The sequence below is a fragment of the Pinus tabuliformis genome, chromosome X, assembly GCF_031772625.1.
Source record: "Pinus tabuliformis cultivar Carrire ecotype Pingquan chromosome X, CPIR1, whole genome shotgun sequence".
In the NCBI taxonomy this organism is placed as follows: Eukaryota; Viridiplantae; Streptophyta; class Pinopsida; order Pinales; family Pinaceae; genus Pinus; species Pinus tabuliformis.
The window spans coordinates 4,670,391-4,695,537 of NC_142308.1; the positions used below are offsets into that span (position 1 = coordinate 4,670,391).

Sequence of the window (25,147 nt, forward strand, 5' to 3'; positions counted from 1 at the left end):
TGTGACATGTATCATCTACTTCATCCCCACTCACACACATGCATGTTGGGACAGAAAAATGCAAAGAAAAGAGAAAAAGATTGGTATTGTGCCCATTGCTTGATACAGTCATATTTATGGGTCAACAAACATCAAGCAAAAATTTAATACTTACAGAAACGCACTTCACCCCTTTTATTAAGCCACGAGCTTCCAGATTTTTCAATGCTTTGTTAACCTGTGGCTGCTGCAAATTTGTTTCTCTTTTCATATCTTTTGTCCATATACCTGAAACAACCATTACAACATTGTGGTAAGTCATCATGCTATTATCACCAATTCTAAATTGTTACCATGATAACAAAAAAGTTGCGGAAGGAAACAATAACTTTCTATAGAACCATCTTCATCCTCAAAAGGCCTTTTAACTTTTTAGAAGAAAATCACTCTATGATGCTTACTTCTGACCATCAATTCATAATAAGCTAGGTGAACAATCGGTTCATGACTTGTTCATGTTTACAGTTTTATTAAATTTTACTTTTAGGCTTTAAATTTTAGCTGCTATTTAAATTTTGAAACGATTCATCATGCATCACAACATCATAGAATGATTATGTAAACAGTAGTAGATTGTGTTGTAGCAGACTAATAGTACTTCTTAAGTTCTTGACAATGCGCAATGATAATGAGATTTGTTTTTGTGATGCGCAATGATGATTAGATAGTATTAGTATTAGACTATTAGTTTTTTTTTGTAATTTGACTTTCAAAATTAGTAGTAGTCCTAAATTTTATATTTTAATTTATCATTCATGCTCATTGTTTATGCTGAATTACTAAATTTTATTTTAATTTTTTTTTATTAATAAATATAAAAAATAGTTGTTGCAATTGTCATCCCCAACTTGCCATCCCCTGAAAATTTGGGGGTGCACTCTAGCCATCCCAGAAACTCATCCCCCCATACCCCCATCCCGACAGCCAGTTCAACATAGGTTTTCCCTAGGATATTTTACCAAGAAAAAATGCTAAGGAATCATGCCCATAGGCTAAAGAATCAATCAGTATCAATCAATATGATAAGATGATACAAATGAGAGTTTCAATTGTGTATATATACACAACTCAAGTGAGGCATCCCTTCAAGAGAAGCTTATGGGCTCACATAACAATGTTGCAGAATGCAAGAGGATTTCTAGGCTAACCTAGTCAAATATATAAAAAAAAAATACAATAAAGCCAGTGCTTAGCCATAAAAGACCGCATGTGAAGATCACCATCATTCCAACATCCCCCCTTAATCTTAGCAAGGGGTCGTGAATAAGGATGATAAAATACACAAGGAGTGGGCATACAATGCTCAACAAAGATACACTTGTGGTTGAAAATGTAAAAGAAAGTGGGTAGGAAATGACCTAGCCCATATACGTGCATGGATGGGTATATGAAAACCCATCCACAATCAAAGAACTACTCAATTTTTGAGAAAATGCCACCATTGCATTGCTCAACATTCGAAGACACATGATACTCATTTGGCCATCTAATAAGGAAGTGCTAAAGGGAGGCATACGTACAAGAAATAAGAGTGAGAGGTAGCCAACTCAATGTAAAGTCAAATGTAGTCAGAAGAAGAAAGGGTAGGTTTGCAATGACTCAACTAAATACAAAAGTAATCGCCAAAACCTGGGTCAAAGTTAAATAATCCATGACACTTGAAATATAAAGTAATCCATTAAGGATTAAATATATTATAATGAATAAATGTATGAAAGAATGATATTGTTTGCTTACAAATGAGGGCCACGTAAAAATACTAGGCGGCATGCCCTTTCATGAATACTCATGTCCAAGCAATCAAGAAAAGTGTGAAAAATATGCAAATCTTTTGAAACATTTGACAATTAGCAACTACCCATAAAAGTATTTAAGGTTCGCAATAAAACATAGGAAGCCACCATTATTTTTTTCATATAACTATTTTTGTCTAAAGAGCTGAATGTGGCCAGAAAAACATAACAAGGATCTGAATTTTGAATGTCACACATCAAGCAACAGTTAACCATTTTTTTCAAGATAAAGCCACCACTGCCACCAAGTCTCAATTGCAAGTATGCAATGGAGATTATGAGCAAATTCGGGATGGAGGTTTGCAGGCCTATATCTACACCTATGATCACCAACTTGAAGAAACTTAGCACTACTGAGGATGAGTTGGCAGATCCCACATTGTATAGGCAACTGATAGGTTCTTTGATGCATCTAGTCAACACTAAGCCAAATATAAACTTCCTTGTGAATACACTTAGCCAATTCATGGTGCAACCGAGAAGGGTTCGTTGCAACGAAACATGTGCTCAAGTACTTGAGAGGTACAGTGGACATTGGACTGAGATATTTCAAAGTTGGTGGAGTTGATTTATAGGGCTATGCAGATTCAGACTAGCAAGCGAGTGCAATAGACAATAAGAGTACATTTGGATGTTGTTTTAGCTTGGGATCAACTATGACCTCATGTTATAGTTGGAAGCAGCACTCACTGGCACTTAACTCAGTACAAGCCAAGTACATGGCAATGAATCTGGCGAATTGTGAGGCCATATGGATTGCAAGATGCTCGAAGGGTTATTTGGTCCTATTCTCATTCTCATGAGTGGCTCATTGATTCTGGAGCTTCTTATCATATGGCAAAAAACAAAGCCATGTTTTCTTCTTTAAATGATTGTAACACCAAAAATATATATGTTGGTGATGATAGATCTCTTAGAGTTGTAGGGACTGGAACTATTCATCTAGACAATGGTCAATTTAATGATGTATTATGTGTTCTAACCTTATCCTGCAACCTTCTATCTATATATCAGATAACTCATTCAGGTGAAGGTAAAATCGTTGAATTTTCACCTCATGATGTTGTAATTAAGGACCTAAGAGATCCTAGACAGATTTTAGCTACTAGCATTGCTGATGATTCTACAAGATTGTATAATTTTAACAACTTTGGGTCATCAACTCTTCCCTCGGTATTTGTTGCTCATAATGATGAAGTGAGCAAACTTTGGCATGAGCGATTTGGTCACTTAAACTATCACTCCCTTCAAAATCTATGTAAATAAAATATGGTGACAAGTCTTCCTATGGTATCTTGCAGAGATGGTGTTTGTTCCAGATGTGTACTCGGAAAACATCATCAGGATAGTTTTGAAAAATGTGGCTCTTGGCACGCCTCAGCCCCTTTACAGCTTGTGCATAGTGATTTATGTGGTCCACTTCCAGTTGTATCATTCTCTAGCTACAAGTATTTCTTAACTTTCATTGATGATTTCTCCAGACGCACTTGGGTATACTTCTTAAAACTCAAGAGTGAAGTATTTAACATGTTCTTGGCCTTCAAGGCCTTTGTTGAGAAACAATCTAGACATCAAATTCTTAAGCTAAGAATTGATAATGGCGGAGAATATGTTAACAACAAATTCATCAACTTTTGCACTGAGCATGGAATTCAAATGCAACACACTGTTCCATGTACTCCACAACAAAATGGTGTAGCTGAAAGGAAGAATCCCACCTTAAAGAAAATGGCTAATTGTATGCTTCAATCTAAAGGACTTAGTCTTAATTCTTTGGCAGAAGCAATTAACTATGCAAATTACATAGTAAATCGCACTCCTACTAAGGTTTTAAAGAATATCACTCCAGAAGAAGCATGGAGCTCAATTAAACTAGATGTAAGTCACTTTCATGTTTTTGGAAGTGAAGCATGGGCCCATATTCCCAATGAGAAACATAAAGCCTTAGAACCTAAGAGTGAAAAATGTATTTTTGTTGGATATTTTGAAGATGTCAAAGGATATAGACTTCTTTCACCTAAATCCAAAAATGTTATCATTAGAAGAGATGTAAATTTTGTTGAAAATATATCGGCCTACGAGCCTAGTTCAGCGGATGTGCCACCTCTCTCTATCCCTTCTACTTCTGAAAATATTTCTTCTTCAGGTCATGACAACGAGGATGACAATCCTCCCCCACCTTCTCAGGATCCTCCTTCAGCTCCTCAGCTTCTAAAATGGGTTTGTGCTACTCAGGATGCAGCAGGTTCTCTTGCAGGTGATCCTACAGATCAGCGACGTACACGTTCTCAGTTCGATAGAGCCTCTTCTTTACTGGCTCAAGCTTCAGCGAATTATGATCTTGACACCTTTGCAGAAGCTTCAGGCCATCCAGATTGGGACGCAACTATGAATGAAGAATATCGTTCATTATTGGCAAATGATACATGGGATCTTGTTCCTCTTCCAAGATGTAAATGGGTTTACAGAACCAAGTTTGGACCAAATGGAAAAGTTGATAAACATAAAGCTCGTCTTGTTGCTAAGGGATTTTCACAAGTTGAAGGCATTGACTATATTGAAACCTTCTCCCCTGTTGCCAAAATGAACTCTATCTGCCTTGTTCTTTCCCTTGCTACCTCTTTCAAATGGGAAGTCCGTCAAATGGATGTTAAATATGCCTTCTTGCATGAAGAAATCTATATGGAACAACCTCTTGGCTTTATACAAACAGACTCCAGCCTTGTATGTTGGCTTAAGAAATCCCTTTATGATCTCAAGCAAGCCCCTCGGGCTTGGTATGCCAAAATGGATAGTTTTCTTTTAGATACTGGCTTTTCTAGGTGTCATTCTGACAATACTATCTACACCAAGAAATGGGTAAGTCTCTTATCATTCTTGTTCTTTATGTTGATGATCTTATCCTTACTGGTAGTCATCCCAACCTTATAAACCATGTGAAGTTTAGCCTTAAAAAGCAGTTTGAAATGACAGACTTAGGACACTTGCATTATTTTCTTGGTCTTCAAGTCTTGCAATCCAAGGAAGGTATTTCCCTTTCCCAGTGCAAGTATGCCTGCGATCTTCTACGCCACTTTCACATGGAACATTGTAAGCCAGCCCCTTCTCCCTTTCAGTCTGGAGCCAAACTTTCAGTCACTTATACTTCCCCTGAAGTTGATGCTACCTTATACCATCAGCTTGTAGGAATACTTTTGTATCTAACCCATACCCGTCCTGACCTTTTCTTTGTTGTTGGCCTTATTGCTCGGTTTATGCAAAACCCACATGAAAGTCATTGGAGAGCAGCTAAAAGAATACTTTGTTATGTTCGAGGTACAGTTCAGTTTGGGATTCATTACAGTGCAGAAGCATCTCCTCTATTGGTTGGTTTCACTGATTTTGATTGGGCTAGTGACCCTGATGATCGGAAGTCTATTGCAGGTTATGTCTTCACTCTTGGTTCTGGACCTATTACATGGGCTTGCAAGAAACAAAGTGCCATTTCTCTTTCTTTAGCGAAAGCAGAGTATCGTGGCGCCGTAGAAGCCAGTAAGGAAGCCCTGTGGCTTCGTCGGATCCTATCAGAGTTTGGCTTTCAGCAGCAGCATCCGACTACACATTGGTGTGATAATCAAAGTGCCATTCAACTATGAAAAGATCCAGTCCAACATCAGCGCAGCCAACACATTGAACTACACATGCACTTCATCAGAAAGCTCATTCATGTACATGTTCTTGAAGTGCAATATTGTTCAACCGATGATCAAGTTGCAGACATCTTTACAAAGGCTCTCACAGAGGCGAAGTTTACTAAACTTCGATTTATGGTTGGAGTTAAGGAAGTTGTCACTAAGGGGGGATAGGCTCTAATGCCTCCTTCCTTCTCCTATTGTGTCATATTTGTACATCCTTCAATCCCATCCCAGGTTGTTCTTAAGGGGGGATGTTAGGATATTCCAACGCCATAGAAAAAAGTTAAGTATAACTTGGTCTAGTGTAGAGTTAGGTAAAGTGTGTTTCTTTACTATGTACTTTTGTAACTTACAATCCGACAGTCACGATATGTTCTAGACATGAAGTGATCCGACGGTTCATTCTCTCCTCAGTATTACCAACACTTGATCTGTGGCTTAACACCCGATTGGTCCATGATCTCTATTTAAAGAGCATGGAGGGTCATTTGTAAGGTGACTGTTCATGAGAGAAGCTTATGTAAATTTTCTTTCTTTTATTAATAAATTGCCTGAAGTGGCCACGTTGGCTCAGGTCGTGGACTGTTTCCCGGTTTTAACCACGTCAAGAATACTGATGTATTGATTCGTGATCTGTTTGTGAGCGGTGTCCTTTGGTGTTCTATCTGAGGAACTTACCCTGTAAATTCATACACAAAATCCAGGTCAAAGATACCAGTCAAATCTGGTAAAAATATCAGCCAGCCAACACTAGTCAAACCCTTCAAAATAATCACTCTTGGTCAACTTTCAGCCTAGTCAACAATGTCTTGCGGTCAACTTTGGGTCTATGGTTGACCACTGCGTCAAGTTGGACTTGCGGTTGACTTCCTGCGGTCAAACCCACATTCAACCCTGTAGTCAAAGCTCAATCACATTGTCCTCTTTGCAGTTAAACAGTCCAAATTTTCAGTCAAACACAGCCTCTCTTCTTGGTCAAATTCAGCTTGTAACTCTAGTGAAAGTCAGCCAGAAACCCAATCAAATGAAGCAGATCAAACTTTGTCAAATGAGCAGGTCAATGTTGGTCAAATGGCAGCTTCAAACTTCATATTTCCTCCTCCTTTCTTCGCATGTGTGGATCATAACAAAAGAGATTGATTTGATGTCCGCATTGGTCAAAGTGGAGGAGGCCATCTTGTATTTATATTAGTTAGATGGGCTGACTTTTGACTAAAAGTCACACCCCTTCACTTGTGGGGCCAACTTGACTTTTAAGGCCTACATGAAGCCCAAAATAATAATTTTAATATTTCCTTTTGTACAATTTTCTTTGGACAACTTGGGAGGCCTTTTGGCATGCAAGAATACCTCCCAATGCTACAAAAAATCAACAGGACTGACCCTGATTTTCCTGATTAATATAAAAATGAAGGAGCATTGCTTAGGATCATTTCTTTACTATTTTATGTTTGGTTTCTCTTGTTATTTTTGTTGCAACTTAATTTTCATAAGCTAAAATACTAAGGTAGTTACTTTACAGCAGTTGCAAGAATTTTATTTGTGTAAAATATTTTTCTAGGTTTAGTGTAAATTTGCTAAGATAAAATAGATCTGATCTGGCATTGAAGATTTAACAAGACACCCCTAAGCTGGCATTGCACCTTCTTCATAGATGTTGCCCAGTTCCTGGAGATGGCTTGGACTGAGGAACACTCTTTTTACCCATCCTTAGCACCTTTTTGATGGAGACTTTCGCCATTGGAGGATGATGTCACCCTTGGAGAAGCTTTTTCTCACACGTGCACTAAAAGGAAGCCTTTTGTTATTTTTTATCATTGAGATAGCTATCTTTTAGGTCATCTTGTGACCCACTTATCTTGTAAACACTTAAAATATTATTTTTAGGGGTTTTAGTTTAACTTTTCCCTAAATCAACTTGGTTTCCCTCATATAAATATAGGGATGTCAATTTAAGAGGATCATTGTTCCCTCTTGATCTTTAATCCCGTTGCATCCATCACCAACAAGATGTCATTCCTTTCTAGGGTTTCTTCTTTCAACTAAAAAAATTGTGTCTTAACCTCTTCATTAGGCTTAATTTATAACTTTAGTAGGCCTAGATCGACAGCTGAGATTATCGTTGAAGTTACTACAAATTAAGTTAAATAAAGTAACTTATCTTTTATTAGACTTAGGCATGTTTTTCCTAAAAATAAGAAAGAATCGATAAGCCCCTAAAAGAGGCAAGTTGAGGTCTTCCAACTAAGATACAAGCTAGAAGACCCTCCACAGCAACAGAATTCAACAATCTTAGCATGTAGAATGTAATATTCTAGGGCAATTTAGAGTTTTATTTCTAGCTAGTGTTCCAGTTAACAAACAACAATAGAATCTTTTATGAACACGAACATAAGATTCAATAACAATATAATCCTCCGATAAAAATCACATGCCCCTAAAAGAGGCAAGTTGAGGTCTTCCAAGTTCCAACTAAGATACAAGCTAGAAGACCCTCCACAGCAACAGAATTCAACAATCTTAGCATGTAGAATGTAATATTCTAGGGCAATTTAGAGTTTTATTTCTAGCTAGTGTTCCAGTAAACAAACAACAATAGAATCTTTTATGAACACAAACATAAGATTCAATAACAATATAATCCTCCAATAAAAATCACATTGTTCTACGTCTTACTGCCCATTGTACTGAGTATGTATTCAACCAACAATCAAATCACTATAGTTTGCAGACCCACACATTTAAGTAAAACAATACTATATCAAATTCAAAGCGCCTATAAATAGTTATCGTCTACCATACATAGTCCATACATAGTCTCAGCTTGTTGCCTTAGGAATGCCACGAAATGTCTTAGAGAACCCCACTGAATTTTGTCTCAAAGGTGTCCGAACAGTCTCAAGAAAACCTTCAGGTTCTGCTACGTAATTAGTCTAAAACCAAAGAAGTATACCTTGGGAAAAAGGGTTGATCTACCTCAAAAAATGACCAAACTGTCACTGAAATTCTGCCTCAGGAAGCGACCAAACTTGCCTCAGGAGGACCCGAATTGTCTTAGAGAAAGACACCAAATCCTACCTCAGGAAAGTTGAACTGTCTCAAGGAAAGTCCACTAAAACCTTCCTCAGGATATACCCACAAACTCTGCCTTAGGGAAGCCGAAATGTCTGAAGGAAAAATGTTGTCTTCCAGATAGGCAAATCCCACGATTTCCAGACAAGAATAGAAAATTAATGAAGAATTTAGTAACTAGGATGAACCTTTCACCATCGAAATTAGTAGAGAAAAAGAGGTCTTAAAACCCTCAAAGCCACAGCTCAAGAAAACAGATGTATTTGATCCAATTCGATGATGATAATTTGATTCCAAATCTCCTTTATTTATGGATTCCTTCATGGGCTCCCAAATGTGAGGGGTTGTGAATGCAACCCCCAATTTTGGCTTGTTTTGCCCCAACCGACCCAACATTTACACAATGTTGCCCCTGTTGATTTGGGGTAGCATCGGATGTGCTATAGGCTTCAAATTTGGTAGGGAGGCTTGGGCACATGTATTCCAAAGAACCCAGAAAGCGTTTTGGGAAATTCCACCCAAAGACAATTTTATTAAAATAATTAATATTTTTTAATGGGACCCTAAGTCTAAACTTTAGAAATTAAAAATATTAATGGGTATTAATCTAATTGTGGGTATAACTTCTAGAAGAAGACGAGGATCAAGCTAAAAGGATCTTAGCCATTCATTAGCTTTTAATCTAGGCCGTTGAATGTCAACGAGAAGATTATTTAAGGGAGCTTGAGGGTCATTTGGAAAATACACCGAGAGATCAAGAGATCGAATTTCTGAAGTGAGAAGTTCTCAGGAGGAAGTTCTGATCGAGGAGATTTCTTGCAGTTGAGGGGCAGGGATAGCATCTGGAGAGAGAGAGATTTTCTCAGTCGGAGAATCATCAATAGAGAGAGGCAGAGAGTGATCCAGTAGCCCAGACGCAGAGGCTAACGCAGGGCCACGTAGAGGCAGCGCAGAGGCAGCATAGAGGCAGCGCAGAGGGTGAGAGAGAGTCTAAGATTTTGCTAGGGAGAGTCAGTTTCAGAAGCCGGGAGTCGAGGTGTGAGACCGGGAGGTTGAGAGCAGAGACTCCAGGCAGCAAATCGATCAGCAAATTGGGTGACGCAGTGCCTAGAGAGGTTGACACAGGGACTGCGTGAGGACTGCGCAGAGGCAACGTAGGGCCTGCCAAAGGCACTTCATCCAGAGTCCAAATCAGCTAGGATTTTTTCAGTGATTGTGTGAGGTAATCTCACAAATCTTTCTGCTAGTATTTCTCTCTCTGTAACTGAATAACCTGAGAAGTATTCAGAGATGTATTCAGAATTTGCTACTGCTTAATAATAATAAACCCTCAGATGTGTTGCACCAATTTTCCTGCAATGGGTTTTTTTGGGGACATTTGTCCAAAAACAACAGTGTCATTTGTGTTGTATTTTCTTTCTTGCTCAGTCTCTTGTTTCCGCATAATATTTAATTAAGTGAAGGCTGCAATGTATGTATTTCAATATTTGCCGTAGGAAACTGCAAGTAATCTGTTAGAAGGAATTTAACAAATAGGAGAAATATCATCAGTTGCTGCAGTAAGAATTTCGTTTAGGAATTTTGACAGCCCCAACATTGGAAACTTTGGGTTTTATCCCCTTTATGAAGACTACAGCCTATGGGGTTGATATGCTATTTTGTCCTTCCATAGGCAATTAATTCATAGGGGACATTATAGTCCCCCCTTCCCAACATTGCTTGTTCTCAAGCAATGGCAAGTTTGGGTGTTGCAAACTTTTCCGAGAGGAGGACCTCTCTTGATTAGACATCCTTGTCTTGTGAATTTACTAGAGAAGATCATGATCGGACAATACAAGCAACCCATCATTATCTCCATGTTCATAATCAACTAATCCAATAGATTGTTCTCTTACCATTAATGAGTCCATGACATTTCCATTTCCAATATCAGCGCTTGTTAAATTGACTACACAAAGTAGAGGTGTGAGCAGCTACCAAGTTATTTTCATCAACACAGTGTTCAGTGAAGCAATCCTCTTCCTTCTCAAGAACATCATTCTGCTTCATTGGCTCAGAAATGGTTGTTATGTCACACGATCTTTTCCTTCCATTGTAACATTTTGAGGAGGATAACCTTTAAGAGACTGCTCATATTTAAGCTTCAGTCACTAGAAGCTATCAACATAATCAATCTTTTCCAACTCATGAGAATAGTTTTCAACTACATATGAAATGAGAGACTTGAAATTTTCCTTGCGAATGTACTCAATAAGCTCAAGCACTCCAGTAATTGTAAGGTCGTATAGATGGATCAAAAATGGCATTTTGCACTATATGATGATGAAGAAAATCATCATTGCCATATATTATGTTGCACAAGAATCGAATGCCAACCACCACACCATATTTCTCCTTTCAACACGTCAAGTGAAGTACCTTCTCTATAACATCATTATTTAGAAAATGGTACTTTATTCTATATGAATGGTGTGGAACACAGAAACATAAGAGGTCACAGATGTTTGTAAGAATCTTTGGCACTGTCAAACAAGCCCTTGGGTTGGTGCCATCAATACATGTAGCTTCTCTACCCAGGTATGAGCTCCCATGTGCAGGACATGTTGATGTGATAACACCTATCAATTGGTCCATGTAATTGTCATAGAAAATATCTATTAGTGTATCTGTCTGAGAACCTGACAATGTATGAGGGTCCAAAATCATTCAGATAACTTCCAAAAACTACTAGCACATTGTTGAAGAATCTAGGGCAAATGATGTTACTGTGATTCTTCTTAGCATGATAACTATTTGTGAGGTATTTTAACTTTTTGCTTATTAGCACAATCTTATCTTGATATCATTAGTGTGTGCATTTCTTACTTCATCAAAAAGTTACCAAAATACAAGAGACAAGAACACAAGGTGTTGGCTTTCTGCTAGGGCCAAAACCTCTCCCTCTTGGAGAGGAAAACCTGCACAAAATTCTTCTTATAGAGATTCTACTTAACGAATACCAAGACCATGATCCTTAACCTACTAGGCCACTCCAAGACCAAGACACCAATCCTCTTCTTTGTCACTATTGAGATCATCTTCATTGTTGCACCATCGAGGTCATCACTACTGCATCACTTCATTACTACTGCAACATCTTTGTTGTCCCTTCACCGAAGTCTTCATCAACTAGATCTTCCATGTTGAGATATGTATTGGAGAGCTGCCTTTTGATCCACCGAGATCATGATTGTCTTCTTGTAGCCTTTACCGAGATCATGACCATGTTAGGATCATGACTGCACCTTGACCGAGAATGTAACTATGTATGTACAGCAGTCATCCTTATCCGAAACTGTGAGAGTATGTGAGTGTGTACAACAGTCATCCTTATCCAAAACTGTGAGAGCATGTGAGTGTGTACAGCAGTCATCCTTATCCGAAAAGCCAGAGGGATCCTTCTCCTAACCGAAACACTGTCCTACACCTTCTTCCGAGACTTCTGTAACCCTGAACTTGACCGAGATTTTAGAGAGGAGTGTGAGGACATCTTTGAGATTGTGATTACCTATTGTAATCACCACCAAAACTTCAGAGACATCCGCAATGTTTTTCTGCCTGTAATGTGGATACTTTCCACGCCTATATATAGTAGTTAGGTTCCATAAATAAGCCGACATGACCACTGAACCGGTGTGTCATCTTTTATGAGCCGACTTGACAGTCTTTTAATTCGATTTCCAAGCCGACGTGACAGAGAGGATGGTGCTTGTCATTTGGAGGGCTGCTAGACACTAGGTTGACCCATTTTCATTACATAGATGCTCAAGTAGAGCTCTTCAATATAATCTTGACTCTTTGACTTTCCTAGACCTATGGAATGAGCAAGAAACTCATTCATATTAATTATAAAAATAATAATTCTTTTTCTTGACAAGTACAAAGATCAAAATTACATTGACAAATACCGAACCTAGTTACCCTTTTCTTTAACGCACATGTCCCTTCCAAATGTGGTCAAGAGGCTGAGAAGGGCATGGCCTTCTTGTTGAACCAAAAATGTACATAGAAGAGAAGCATCAAGTCGCATTTGGTGAACAAGCTACAGATTCTTGTTGAGACTACAAAATTCTTGGAGGAATAAAACCAAGTCCTTCCTCGCTTGATTTGGAATGTCAGGTGTCTTCAACCTTACAAACATCTCATGCATGAAAGCACTGTCTTCTTTGAGTGCAGACATGACTGTTGCATTGAATGTATAATTGAGTTAATAGTTGTGAAAGTAACCTCATCCAAAATTCATGGTAAAATGGCATCCTTTATGTAGCCAACCATGTAGGTTTGATGGATTTTTGACAATATTGATGAGTTCCCAATAGGCATTGCCTGCTTAAAAGTAACTTACTCTCTTAGGGATGCAGGTTTATCTTGCTAAGAAGGTAGATCTGGGTCATCATCACGTTCTTCACCAACTAGCTAGGGTTCTTTTTTCCTTTGCCTCTTTGGGGTCTTTAATATTTTTGTCTAATAGAATCTGCACTAAGATACTAATCCTGATGTTTCCATAAATCAACGTTCAAGGCTCCCAAATTTTTCTTAATGGCTTGTACATTTTCATCTGTTCGAAAGATCTGTACCTTTAGGGAATCCAATCCTTGATCCAAAAAATTTCCACGTTGTCGAATTTGGCCAAGTGACCCTTTTATATCATACAGCAACATTTTTCCTTCATTCATTTCTTTTAATCTTCGTTTGACATTTCCAATACCTGTAGGAACATTCTTATCAAATGCCATAAGTCTTTTACCTATGTCTATGCTTGCATCCTTTGATCCGGGCTCACCATTATTGCAAAAATTATTGACAGTCATAGTCGCATCAATATTGTGGAATCTTGTCAAATTACAATCAAATTTGCATACATTCTTGTCAATTGCAATGGTAGGAGCAACAACCTTACAGAAATTTTCATTGGTAGTGTTACAAGCTAGGTCAGAAATTCCTTGTGATAGAGCAATAGATAGATTCAAATAGATCCATCTGATGTAGCAACACTCATTGCCAATGAATCATTGTTAGCCAACACTTTGTCACAAACTGACTGATTTTTAAAAGCAATATCAATATGAAAACCAAGAGAAGTATTAGAATCAACATGCTTATTTTCCTGTGGTGAACCTGTTGCTTAGATTCATCTTTGAAATGTTTACTATCATGGTGCTTTATAGTGCAATTTCGATAAGACTGTCCCAGCCTATACTTCTCAGGTTTGCCATTATCATCCTTGTATCTGTCCTTTCTATATTTCCTCTTCATGTACCTATCTTCTTTGTTCCTTTCATCTCCATTACTGTCTTCCAATTTACTTTCCTTGATGTATGCTTCCACTTCTTTCGGGTCTGTTGAAAAATGTGTAACTAGGTTCGGTCTTCATAAATATGAAATGTACTTTTGATTCTTGTATTTTGTAAAATGAAAGAAAAGTTATTATTGTTATTTTTCGCGAATCGGTTTCATGCTCAAGCTCTTTTATTTTAGAGGTCAAACACCCATTAAGTGCTTCTAGGGTTTGTCCTAGGGCAAGAAATCAAAAGAGTCATTGTCATAAATTGAAGACCCCATCGAGTACATTGTAACTTGTAAAGAAAATTATTTTTGTATTAGGGTTTTTCCAAGGCCAAGAAATCAAAGAGTCATTGTCATAAGTTAAGGACCCCATCGGGCACATTGTAACTTGTAAAGAAAATTATTTTTGTATTTAAAAGTGTCAAAATACCCTTCAAGACCAAGTCGGTACGGCAACTAAGAAGTCGGCCTATTTTGAGGAGCCACGTCCACATTGAGAAGTCTATATAAAGGAGGAAACTTGACCTCCTTTGAACATTTTCATTTCTCATCTCATCTAAGCAAAGGAGAAGCACAAAAAGGATAGTGAAGAAGAAGCACGAAGAAAAGAAGTTTTTCAGCTAATTCTCTCTCACACTAGCGAAGAAGGAAAGCTAGGGTTTGCTGCTTCAAGGTCAAAATTCTCTATCTGCTGGAAGAGGATCAAAATTGTTGGAAGAAGGGCCTAATAGGTCACCTACTAGCCCTATACAAGCAAGTCAAGCGAAGTTGTTGGGAGGCCCTGGAAGGCTAATTTCGCTCACACATGTCAATGCAGTAGCAGTTGCAGGGGGACAAAAACTTTAGACCTGCAGTAGAGGCTGAAATTCTGATGTTGGGGGTCGAAGTCGTGCTGCTGGAAGAGACTTGACTGGGTTTGACATGAGCAAAGGAAGCACATCATCAGGAGAGGTCGAACTTGGTCTTGGAAGGGTATTGGTCTTGGTCTAGAGGTCTTGGAATTCGTCAATTGAAAAATCTATAAGAAGAGAAGAGATTTACGGGTTTTTCTCTCGAGTGGAGAGGTTTTGGCCTTGGCTTGCAGCCTATATCCTATGTTCTTGTATACTATTGTTCTTCTTATTTTGGTAGTTATCTGATGATAAACGAACATAATAATAAGAGAAGAAGCTAATAAGTAAGAAAAGGTAGAAGGATATCCCAAGCAGTTATCATAGAAAGAGAAATCATCCTAACCACTGCCCTATAGATTTCTCAACATGGTATCAGAGCTAAGGTTAGCTAAGGGCATAATAAAGATCTCTACTACATTGAAGAATTTCCTAAAGAAGTGTACGAAGGTAGCAAGTCAACTCAAGAAGGGCATCAAAGAAGTATGGAATCTCTTATTTTCTCTAAAAAGGGAAGTGACCAAGACATCTACAAAGGATGAAGGACTATTCTCAACAATCGCTGGCACTTTTCAAGACGAGAATATTTGGGTAATCGACAGTGGAGCATCAAGACATATGACTGGTCAACACAAATAACTAAAGACATTATCAAAAAGAAATTCCTCCTACTCTGTAGAGCTTGGTGATAATAAAATCTACCCTGTGAAAGGAATTGCATCAACCTCACTAGAGTTGGAGAATGGAGGAAATATTCATCTCAACAATATCCTATATCTTCCAGGTTTGCACGAGAATTTACTTTCCATTTCATGTCAAGAAGATAAGGGTGACAGAATTGCTTTCATAAATGGAAAGGTTGTAGTATGGGATAAAAACTCAAGCATAGAAGATGCAAGGATGATTGGGATCCGTGAAGGAAGACTTTACAAATTGTTAACTCCCCTCGCTCAGGCTTTAGTTCACATTGAAGTTAGTCCATGTGAACTTTGGCATAGAAGATTTGGTCATCTTCACTACAAAACCTACCTACTCTAATTTCAATGGTGAATGGCATCCCTGAACTAAAACAAGATCATGAAGGAATATGCAAGGGATGTGCATTCGTTAAAAACACTAGACCATTTGGAAGAAGTGCTTCAAGGTCAAAATAAATTTTGGATTTCATTCATTCTGATGTATGTGGTCCTATGACTCCCAAGTCTCTTGGAGGTCACCTTCATAGATAACCTTTCAAGGAAAACTTCGGTTTATTTAATGAAATCCAAGGATGAAGTATTTATCAAATTTCAAGAATGCAAAGTTGAAGTAGAGAACCTTACAGAAAGGAGAATCAAGATTTTAAGGTCTAATAATGGAGGAGAATACACATCCAAGGAAATCATAGCCTTCTGTAAGGAGTCTGGGATTAAGAGGGAGTTTATAGTCCCATATAATCCTGAGCAAAATGGAGTTGCAGAACAAAAGAATCGATCCATTGAAGAAAGTGTAAAAGCCATGTTACATGATCAAGATTTTCCGAAATTTCTGTGGGGTGAAGCTACTAAGATAGTTGTATACATACAAAATCGAAGTCCCCACAGGTCACTAGATAACATGACTCTTGAAGAAGCATTCACTGGGAAGAAACCAAGCGTGTACCATCTCCGTATTTTTGGTTTTCCTATCTATATTTATATACCAAAGGACAAAAGAAAGAAGTTGGATCCTTCAGGCATGAAGGGAACATTTGTTGGCTACAGTAATTCTTCTAAGGCCTATAGGATCTACATAAAGGAAGGACATTGAATAGAAGTTAGTCGAGATGTGATATTTGACGAAAGTATTGCATTCAAGAAATCAAAGGATATCCCTATGGACTTCGATGATAAAGAACTTCCTATATTTGAAGAGGAAGGTACTAGGGAGGAAGAAGAAACAAACCGTGAAGATGAAGGTCCCAATGAACCAATACAACCTGTGGTAATCCCTGAGACTAGAAAGAGACCTATCTGGTTAAAATCTACGCTACTAGATGCAGAGGGACATGGAGCAACTAAAGGCACATTTCGAGAACACAAGAAGCCCAAAAGATATTCTGGGTATGCAGCGTTTATGACAAAACTAATAGAAGCATAGCCATCCACCTTTGAAGAAGCTATCAATCATCAAGAATGGAAAGATTCCATGAATGAAGAATAACAATCGATAATGAAGAATGGGGTATGGGAGATCGTACTTAGGCCTAAAGACAAGTTTGTGGTGACTTCCAAGTGGCTTTACAAGATTAAACATGCCGCAGATGGAAGTGTTGACAAGTATAAGGCAAGATTTGTGGCTAGGGGCTTCTCTCAACAAGAAGGCATCTATTATGAAGAGATATTTTCTCCAACAACAAGGTATGCAACTACATGCTCACTGGCCTCTTTGGCAGCATCGATGGAATGGAATATTCATCAAATGGATGTCAAGACTGCATTCCTGAATGGCACGCCGCACAATTGACAAAGAAGTCTATATAGATCAACCCTTGTGATTTGAAGTCAAAGATAGTGAGACTTTTAATTGCAAGTTGAAGAAGGCATTATATGGCCTTAAGCAAGCAACAAGGGCATGGCATGCAAGGATGGATGCATACCTTCAAAGATTGGGCTTCACAAAGAGTTTTTTTGATTTAAATATTTATATCAAGGTCATGAAGGATGAGCCCGTAATCATTCTTTTATATGTGGATGATCTTCTCTTGACAGATGTAGAAGGTCGAATCCAAGAATGCAAGAAGCAGCTAGCAACAGAATTCGATATGAAGGATCTTGGGTTGATGCACTACTATTTGGGACTGGAAGTTTGGCAGTGACCTGATGAAATCTATCTAGGTAGAGGGAAGTATATGATCAAGATACTGAAGAGGTTTGACATGATGGATTGCAAACCAATGACAACCCCCATGATCACAAACTTGAAAAGGCTGAGGAGTTCTGAATCGAGCCTAGTGGATCCGACCAGGTATAGACAATTGATTGGCTCATTGGTGTACTTAGTGAATATTTGACCAGACATATGTTATGCAGTGAATGTTCTCGGTCGGTTCCAAGTTTAGCTTAAGCATGCTCAATGGATAGCAACCAAGCACATTCTGAGATACCTGCAAGGAACAATCCACTACCGCCTAAAATATGATAGGAGGAATGATGTCCACTTGATTGGATATACAGATTCCGACTGTGGAGGCAGTGAGCAAGATGGAAGGAGCACTACAAGAGGATGTTTTAGTTTGGGATCCTCCATGGTCTCATGGATGAGCAGAAAGCAAGAATCGGTTGCTTTGAGTAGTGTTGAGGCTGAAAACATTACAGCATGTGAAGTAAGCAGAGAAGTTGTCTAGTTGAGGAAGTTGTTGTCCGACTTGTTTGAAGGACCAATGGACCTTACATTGATACATTGTGATAACACCAGTTGTATAAGATTGTCTGAAGACCCAATGTTTCATGGAAAGACAAAGCATATAAACAACAAGTATCACAAAATTTGGAAGCTAGTACAATATGGTGTGTTGCGGCTACGGTATATCTCCACCGATGAGCAGGTAGTTGACATATTGACAAAATCTCTTCCTAATAAGAAGCTTGTGTATTTGAGAGACAAGCTTGGTCTGGTTGATATATCCTCCCTAGTTGAGAGGGAGAGATAGGCACGTCATTCTTGTCTTCACATGGGAAGAAAGAATGGAGTATTGGGTAAAATCTGGCATCCAATACCTCTTTGAGGATGAGGTAGAGCATCCAAGATAAGAGTAGTGAAAGACCGATATTCTTTGAGGACTAGATATCCAAGATAAGAATAATCCAAGAAGGACATACTCTCTGAACACCCTGGTGGGGCATGTGCCTTGAGAGACAATGAAGATGGTGTCTATAAATCATTGGTCTCGCCAGCGTTGTGCTCTGATCTTGTGGAGAGATAGAGTTGTTAGTCAAGGCCTTGCTATGTGACAATGTTGGTTGTTATGATGCTAAACAGATAGGTTACCAATCTGACGCTTGTTATGAGATCTCTTCAGATTGAGAATCTCCATGTACCATTTATGAATACCTCCTTAGTTAAGAGGGAGTGTTGAAAAATGTGTAACTAGGTTCGATCTTCATAAATATGAAATGTACTTTTGATTCTTGTATTTTGTAAAATGAAAGAAATTTTATTATTGTTATATTCAGAGCATCAGTTTCATGCTCAAGGTCTTTTATTTTAGAGGACAAACACCCATTGAGTGCTTCTAGAGTTTGTCCTAGGCCAAGAAGTCAAAAGAGTCATTGTCATAAGTTGAAGACCCCATTGGGCACATTGTAACTTGTAAAGAAAATTATTTTTGTATTTAAAAGTGTCAAAATACCCTTCAAGACCAAGTCAGCCTGGCAGCTAAGAAGTTGGCCTATTTTGAGGAGCCACGTCCACCTTGAGAAGCCTATATAAAGGAGGGAACTCGACCTCCTTTGGACATATTCACTTCTCATCTCATCTACGCGAAGGAGAAGCATGAGAAGGATAACGAAGGAGGACGAAGAAAAGAAGTTTCTGGGCTAATTTTCTTTCACACGTGTGAAGAAGGAGAGCTAGGGTTTGTTGCTTCAAGGTCGAAAATCTCTATCTGCTGGAAGAGGATCAAAATTGCTAGAAGAAGGACCTAATAGGTCACCTACTACTGCTAGACAAGGAAGCAAGTCAAACGAAGTTGTTGGGAGGCCCTGGAAGGCTAATTTCGCTTACACATGTGGATGCAATGGCAGTTGCAGGGGGGGCGAAAATTTCAGACCTATAGTGGAGGCCGAAATTTTGAAGCTGGGGGTCAAAGTTGTGTTGTTGGAAGAGATTTAACTGGGTTTGACTTGATCAAAGGAAGCACATCATCAGAAGAGGTCGGACTTGGTCTTGGAAGGGTATTAGTCTTGGTCTAGAGGTCCTGGAATTCATCAATTGAAGAATCTATAGGAAGAGAAAAGATTTACGGGTTTTCCTCTCAAGTGGAGAGGTTTTGCCCCGGCTTGCAGCCCATACCTATGTTCTTGTGTACTATTGTTTTTCTTGTTTTGGTCGTTTTTTGATGATAAACGAACATAATAATAAGAGAAGAAGCTAATAAGTAAGAAAAGATGAAAAGCTATCACAAGGAATTATCATAGAAAGAGAAATCATCCTAACTACTGCCCTATAGATTTCTCAACAGGGTCAAATATCTCATGTTAAATTTTTGTCTTTCGTTGCCCACTTGTGAAACTTTCTTGGAAGTATCACCTCCAATATGAAAAGGTAAATAGACCTTTCCCTTCATTTCAAAGTTGCTATTGAATTTTTCTTCCTCTAAAATTGCGAAATCTTCGCGACATCGAGGATTCATTTGTTTGGTTTCGATCCTATTGTTTTTGAACAACAAATTTACTGAAGTTGCTTCTAGCCTATCGTTGCTCACTTGGTCTTTTTCTAACAAAGAAGTGTTGACACCCATTTCATCCTCCTCTGGCTCACCCCTTGTCCTTAAGTTTCCCTCATTGTTTTCATTTCCAGATGAGTTGTTGCCTCTACTCTTCTTGAGTTAGCTATTGCTTTCAGCCCAAGGTTAATTGGGAGTGGGAGCGAAAACAGGGAGCAGGGGCGGAAGCGAGCCCGGAAGCAGGAGAGAAAACGGTGAGAGGGAGCGAGAGCGACATTTTTAGAAGCTCTCAGTTTGGGAGCGAATTGGGGAGTGATTTTTTATATAGTATATCTTTTTTTATATTTTGATGCATATATGTCAACAAAAGCATGTAGAATGATGAATTAGATATAAAAAGCATAAAAACATAGATTGAACCATATAAAATCAATCACTTAGAAGTTATAATCTTCATCAACCATGTTTGCAAGTTAGTAACATACAACATATTGAATCTCATGATTCATCAATCTTAAAAGTTTCAAGCTTTCAAATTCAATATATAACATTTATCATCATTGATCACCAAAGTTGTACTTGTAAGCTAAGTGTAATCATTACAACAAAGAATATCTAACATGAAATGAAACAACTTTCAACTTTCACGAAGCACCATATTCATAATTCGTTACCAATGAGTTACAATTGCCAACTTCAAACATCAAACTTAAATTGTCATATATAGTTCACAAAAAATATCATAATAAATATGAAAGAGTCAACAGATATTAAAACTACTAGAAACTAGAAAAGACAAGTAAATCTATTATCTACAGCTTCCTCTTGCCGCTATGAGAAATGTCTAATTTCTTAGCAGGTCGTGGTACTGGTGGTCTTCTAGGAGTCTCCTCCTGCATAGTCACACGACCAGAACCAGAAGGCACATGCCCTCCACGTGACGATGTAGATGGAGGCGGCGGCAGCAACGAAACAATACTTGGAACTCGAGCACTAGCACTGCTACTAGATGGTGGGGTGGCATGGTTGTTGTTGCTTCATCATCATCTCTCAAAAGTTATGCTTCCAATTCTTCAAGATGTATAGTGTCATCCCCCAAATTATCGTCCTCTGGGTGGTTGTCCCAAATTTTATATGTTGGATCCTCATAAGCCCGATAACAATAATGACTCAACAAACTCAAGTTGTAGTGCACATAAACCAAGCTTTCTGCCCGGTTTTCAGAGTTTGTTTCTTCTCACATTATGTATGAAGTTGTAGGTGCTCCAACACCTCTCTGCGGAAGAAGTATTTACAACCAGTGAGAGAAAACAAATTCCAATTTTGGCAAAAGTCCCATGCAGCCATATGCTTCCCACCATGTGAAAGCATCAAATTTGTCTCTATCTTCCATTACATGCAAAGAACCAAACAAACCAGTGCAACTGAAGTATCTACCTAATTCAAGACGCAGATTAACACACTCCTCCCTATCAGCGACTAGTTTGTCTAATGCTTTCATATATCTCTCTTGTACCTCTGGATTTGTATGGGGTTTGGCCCTAACCCCACCCCAAGTGCAGGTTTGCCCAACCAAGATGGAGAGTAGTATTTTGGCGTAAGAATATACACCAAGGCATGTAGTGGAACATTAAGTTTATTACATCGTGTACACACACAATTGTGAATCATTGAATACAAGTTGGGATCATTTTCCTGAACAATATCTTTTATTTGCCCCAACATGGTATCCATCTGCTCATACACCTCCCCAATCACTGGTTTATCTGTATCTGCTAAACGAACCATGCTATAAATGGGCTTGGTGAATTGCAATACTTCCCTCACACATGACCAAAACAGACCATCAAAAGCGGTCTCCTCCACCTGTTCAAAACCTTACTTGTCAGCTGCATTTGTAACCCTATCAGTGTTAACTTGATACCATGCTAGCCAATGACTCTCTTATCTTCAAAAGGCGCCTGAAGGTGAGGTAATAGCTAGCAAATCTAGTCTTCACAATCTTCAACAGCTCCAATCTTGAGTGGCTGCAGAAAAGCCCATGTGTATTGCCATGATTTGTAATAAATTTTATCAATTGTTTGTCTCTCTTGTACAAATCACCAATTCATTTGTATTGTTGATTTTTGTTCTTAATAATATCATGCATCAATAGGTTCATTGTGTGAACCAAACACCCAAACCAAATATGTTGGGGCATTTATCCTCAATAATTGGTTTCGTTGCCTTACAATTAGCAGCATTATCAGTGATGCCTTGGATGACATTGTATGGCCCAATACGTTCAATTGTTTCAAGTAATGGTTCTGCAATGTTGATGTCGGTCTTGAACTTCTCTGAGTAATCATATGCTAAAAGGAAGATGGCACCACTAACAGACATAGCAAGAACATTTATCAATGGCTTGCCTTTTACATTTGTCCATCCGTCAAATACAATGGACACCCCATGCTCAGTCCAAGAATTTCTCATTTTACTCAAAGAATGTGATATTTTTGCTTTTCCATGATCAAGTCCAATGGTTCTAGCCTTGTCATACCCAGGGCTCTTGTATCCTTTGGGGGCATCATTTATGGTAGAAACCATTTCATGCCAATAAGGTGGGCAAAGAACATTGAAGGGTATCCCACATGCATAGAGAAACTGGTAAATTTTTGAATCCACATCATTCCTACACCCTTCGTCAAGGAAACCTGATATTGTTCAATGCCTTAAAGAGATGTTTGTTCCTGTGCCTCCATATCCACTGCCATGGGAGGATGATAATGGAGTTCTCTGTGCATGCGATTGTGAGTTATGTTCAAAGAAATCCTTTGCTTTTTTAGATTTGTATTGGGTTTCCTCCTCTTCCCTTATGTATTTGGCTCTTTCTGTTGCTGAGACACGTACACAAGCTTTGATTCCTATTGGTTTATCTCCATCCCATAGTCTTTTCCCACAGAGGTGCCTTCTGGCACGGGTGTATGAACTTTTGTAAATGTTTTTGCAATGGTTGCATGTAAATTTAGTGGTTCCACTGCCTTTCCCTGCTTCAGACCTAGTAACATATTTCCACAATGGGGTTTGGGCTTGTTTAGTTTTTGGTGCCTCATCATGTCCACTCTCTTCCTCCTCACCAAGGTACTCCTCTTCGGGGTTTTCATCAAATCCACTATAACCCACTTCTTCATCATGATCAACCCTCCTTCTTCTACTCTCTAATGCCATAATAACCAAAAAAGGAACCAACAACAAGAAAATACCAAGCCATATAGCCATGATGTTTGAAGTTTTGAGTCTGCAAAAAAAGAAGGAATGGGAATGGGAATGGGAAAAAAACTATATATTTAGCGATGAACATATAAAAAAAAATTGCTAGATTAAAGTGTACATCCTACCTCTTTGGCCTTCAATCCCAAGCTACAAGCTCCTCCAAGCTCATCTCTCTTGCTCTCTCCAAGCTCCTCTCTCTTTCTCTCTCCAAGCACCAAACTCTCTCTTGCTCTCTCCAACTTAACAAATGGGTGAATAATGGGAGGGGAGAGGGCATTTATAACCTTTTCCCCCCTCCTCTTCCCTCCCTTTCCTCTCCCTCTCCTTCCGCCAACTCTCGCCTCCCTCTCCACCATGCGGCCTTTTTTCAGCGCCGACAGAAGCAGTTTTTTAAGAGGGGGAGCGGTCGGGAGCGATTGCTCCCCAACCACTCCCCCTCTTAAAAAACCGCTCCCAGAGCGAAGGGGAGTGGTCAAGGAGCAACCGCTCCTGACCACTCCCCCAATAGCTCCCTCAAAAACAGAGAGCGAAATTCTTTTAAAGGGAGCGCACTCTCGAGGTAGCTCCCTACTCACCCCCAAACGGAGCACGAATTGGGAGCAGATTTCCCTACTCCTACATTGAGATACCCTGGAGTTCAAACTCACAGTTCTCATCAACTAAACAAGGAAATGCAATATTATTGGCTAGATTATATCCATGAGATAAATCTTTCGCAAACTTATTGTTAAATTGGAAACTAAGGCCAAATTCCGCTTTGGACAACTAATTTGATGGAGATAATTATTGCATTGGATTCCTATTTTTGAGAGGACCAAAATCAACCTAAAGATCACTAAATTTGGACAAGGAGAAACGTGTTTTTGGAGTGAAGCCCACATTATCAAAGTTGGCCACATCATCATGTAGGCTCATGAAGCCCAACAGACATGTCTTTTGACCCTCATTGATTCATATAAATAACAGAGGCCTCCACCCTCATTTGGCATCATCATCACACAACACATTCTTCTCTCTCCTCATCTGATTGGTCTGTGCACCTCATTAGGCAGCTGATCTTTTCACACGTGGCAGAAAGAAGGACAAATTTCAGGAGGCCGAATTTCAGATCTGATGCAGGGTTTGACCAACGTTGACCAAGGGCTATCTGACCTTATTTGACTGTGATTTTTTGTGGCAAATTTTCTATATGGGCAAGCAGTATTGTTTCACACAAAAACCAAGATTTTTTGGGCACTTTGACCTATGATGACTGCAAGCCTGTTTGACTGTAGGGTGGACTTCAAGTTGACCAACTTTGACTGCAGATTGGTTGACTGTTTTGGGTTGAATTTGACCAGCAAGGAAGGTCGAATTTTACTTTGTTTGACTGAGCTCCAAGTGGATTGTTTGTTGTTGCGTTGACCACCGTTGACTTCCTGGTTAGGGTTGATTTGACTGCTGTTGATTGAGAGCAATATTGCAGATTCGACAGGGTTGTTTGGACAGTGTTTTGGCAAGTCAATTCTAAATTTGACTTTGTATTATTGTACTCTCTCTTTTTGTTGAATATTTGATATTTATAATAAGAAGAATTGATCAAGGGGTTTCCCCATCTTGGGGTTTTTCCCTGGCATTAGCCAAATATTGGTGTTCTCTTGTCTTGGTTTATCTTCTATATTGTTTATGTTCTATCTATAGTCACAAGCAATGTGATTA

At 38.8% G+C, this 25,147-nt stretch overlaps 1 protein-coding gene across 1 annotated transcript in view; it reads right to left on the reverse strand.

Moving 5' to 3' along the window:
* Nucleotides 1–25,147, reverse strand: part of LOC149137993 (uncharacterized) — a 337,976-nt gene that overhangs the window by 205,769 nt on the left and 107,060 nt on the right. The window contains exon 7 of the mRNA XM_089447071.1: nt 155–267. Coding sequence (XP_089303197.1) covers nt 155–267 — 113 coding nt within the window. The remainder of the gene's footprint in view (nt 1–154; nt 268–25,147) is intronic.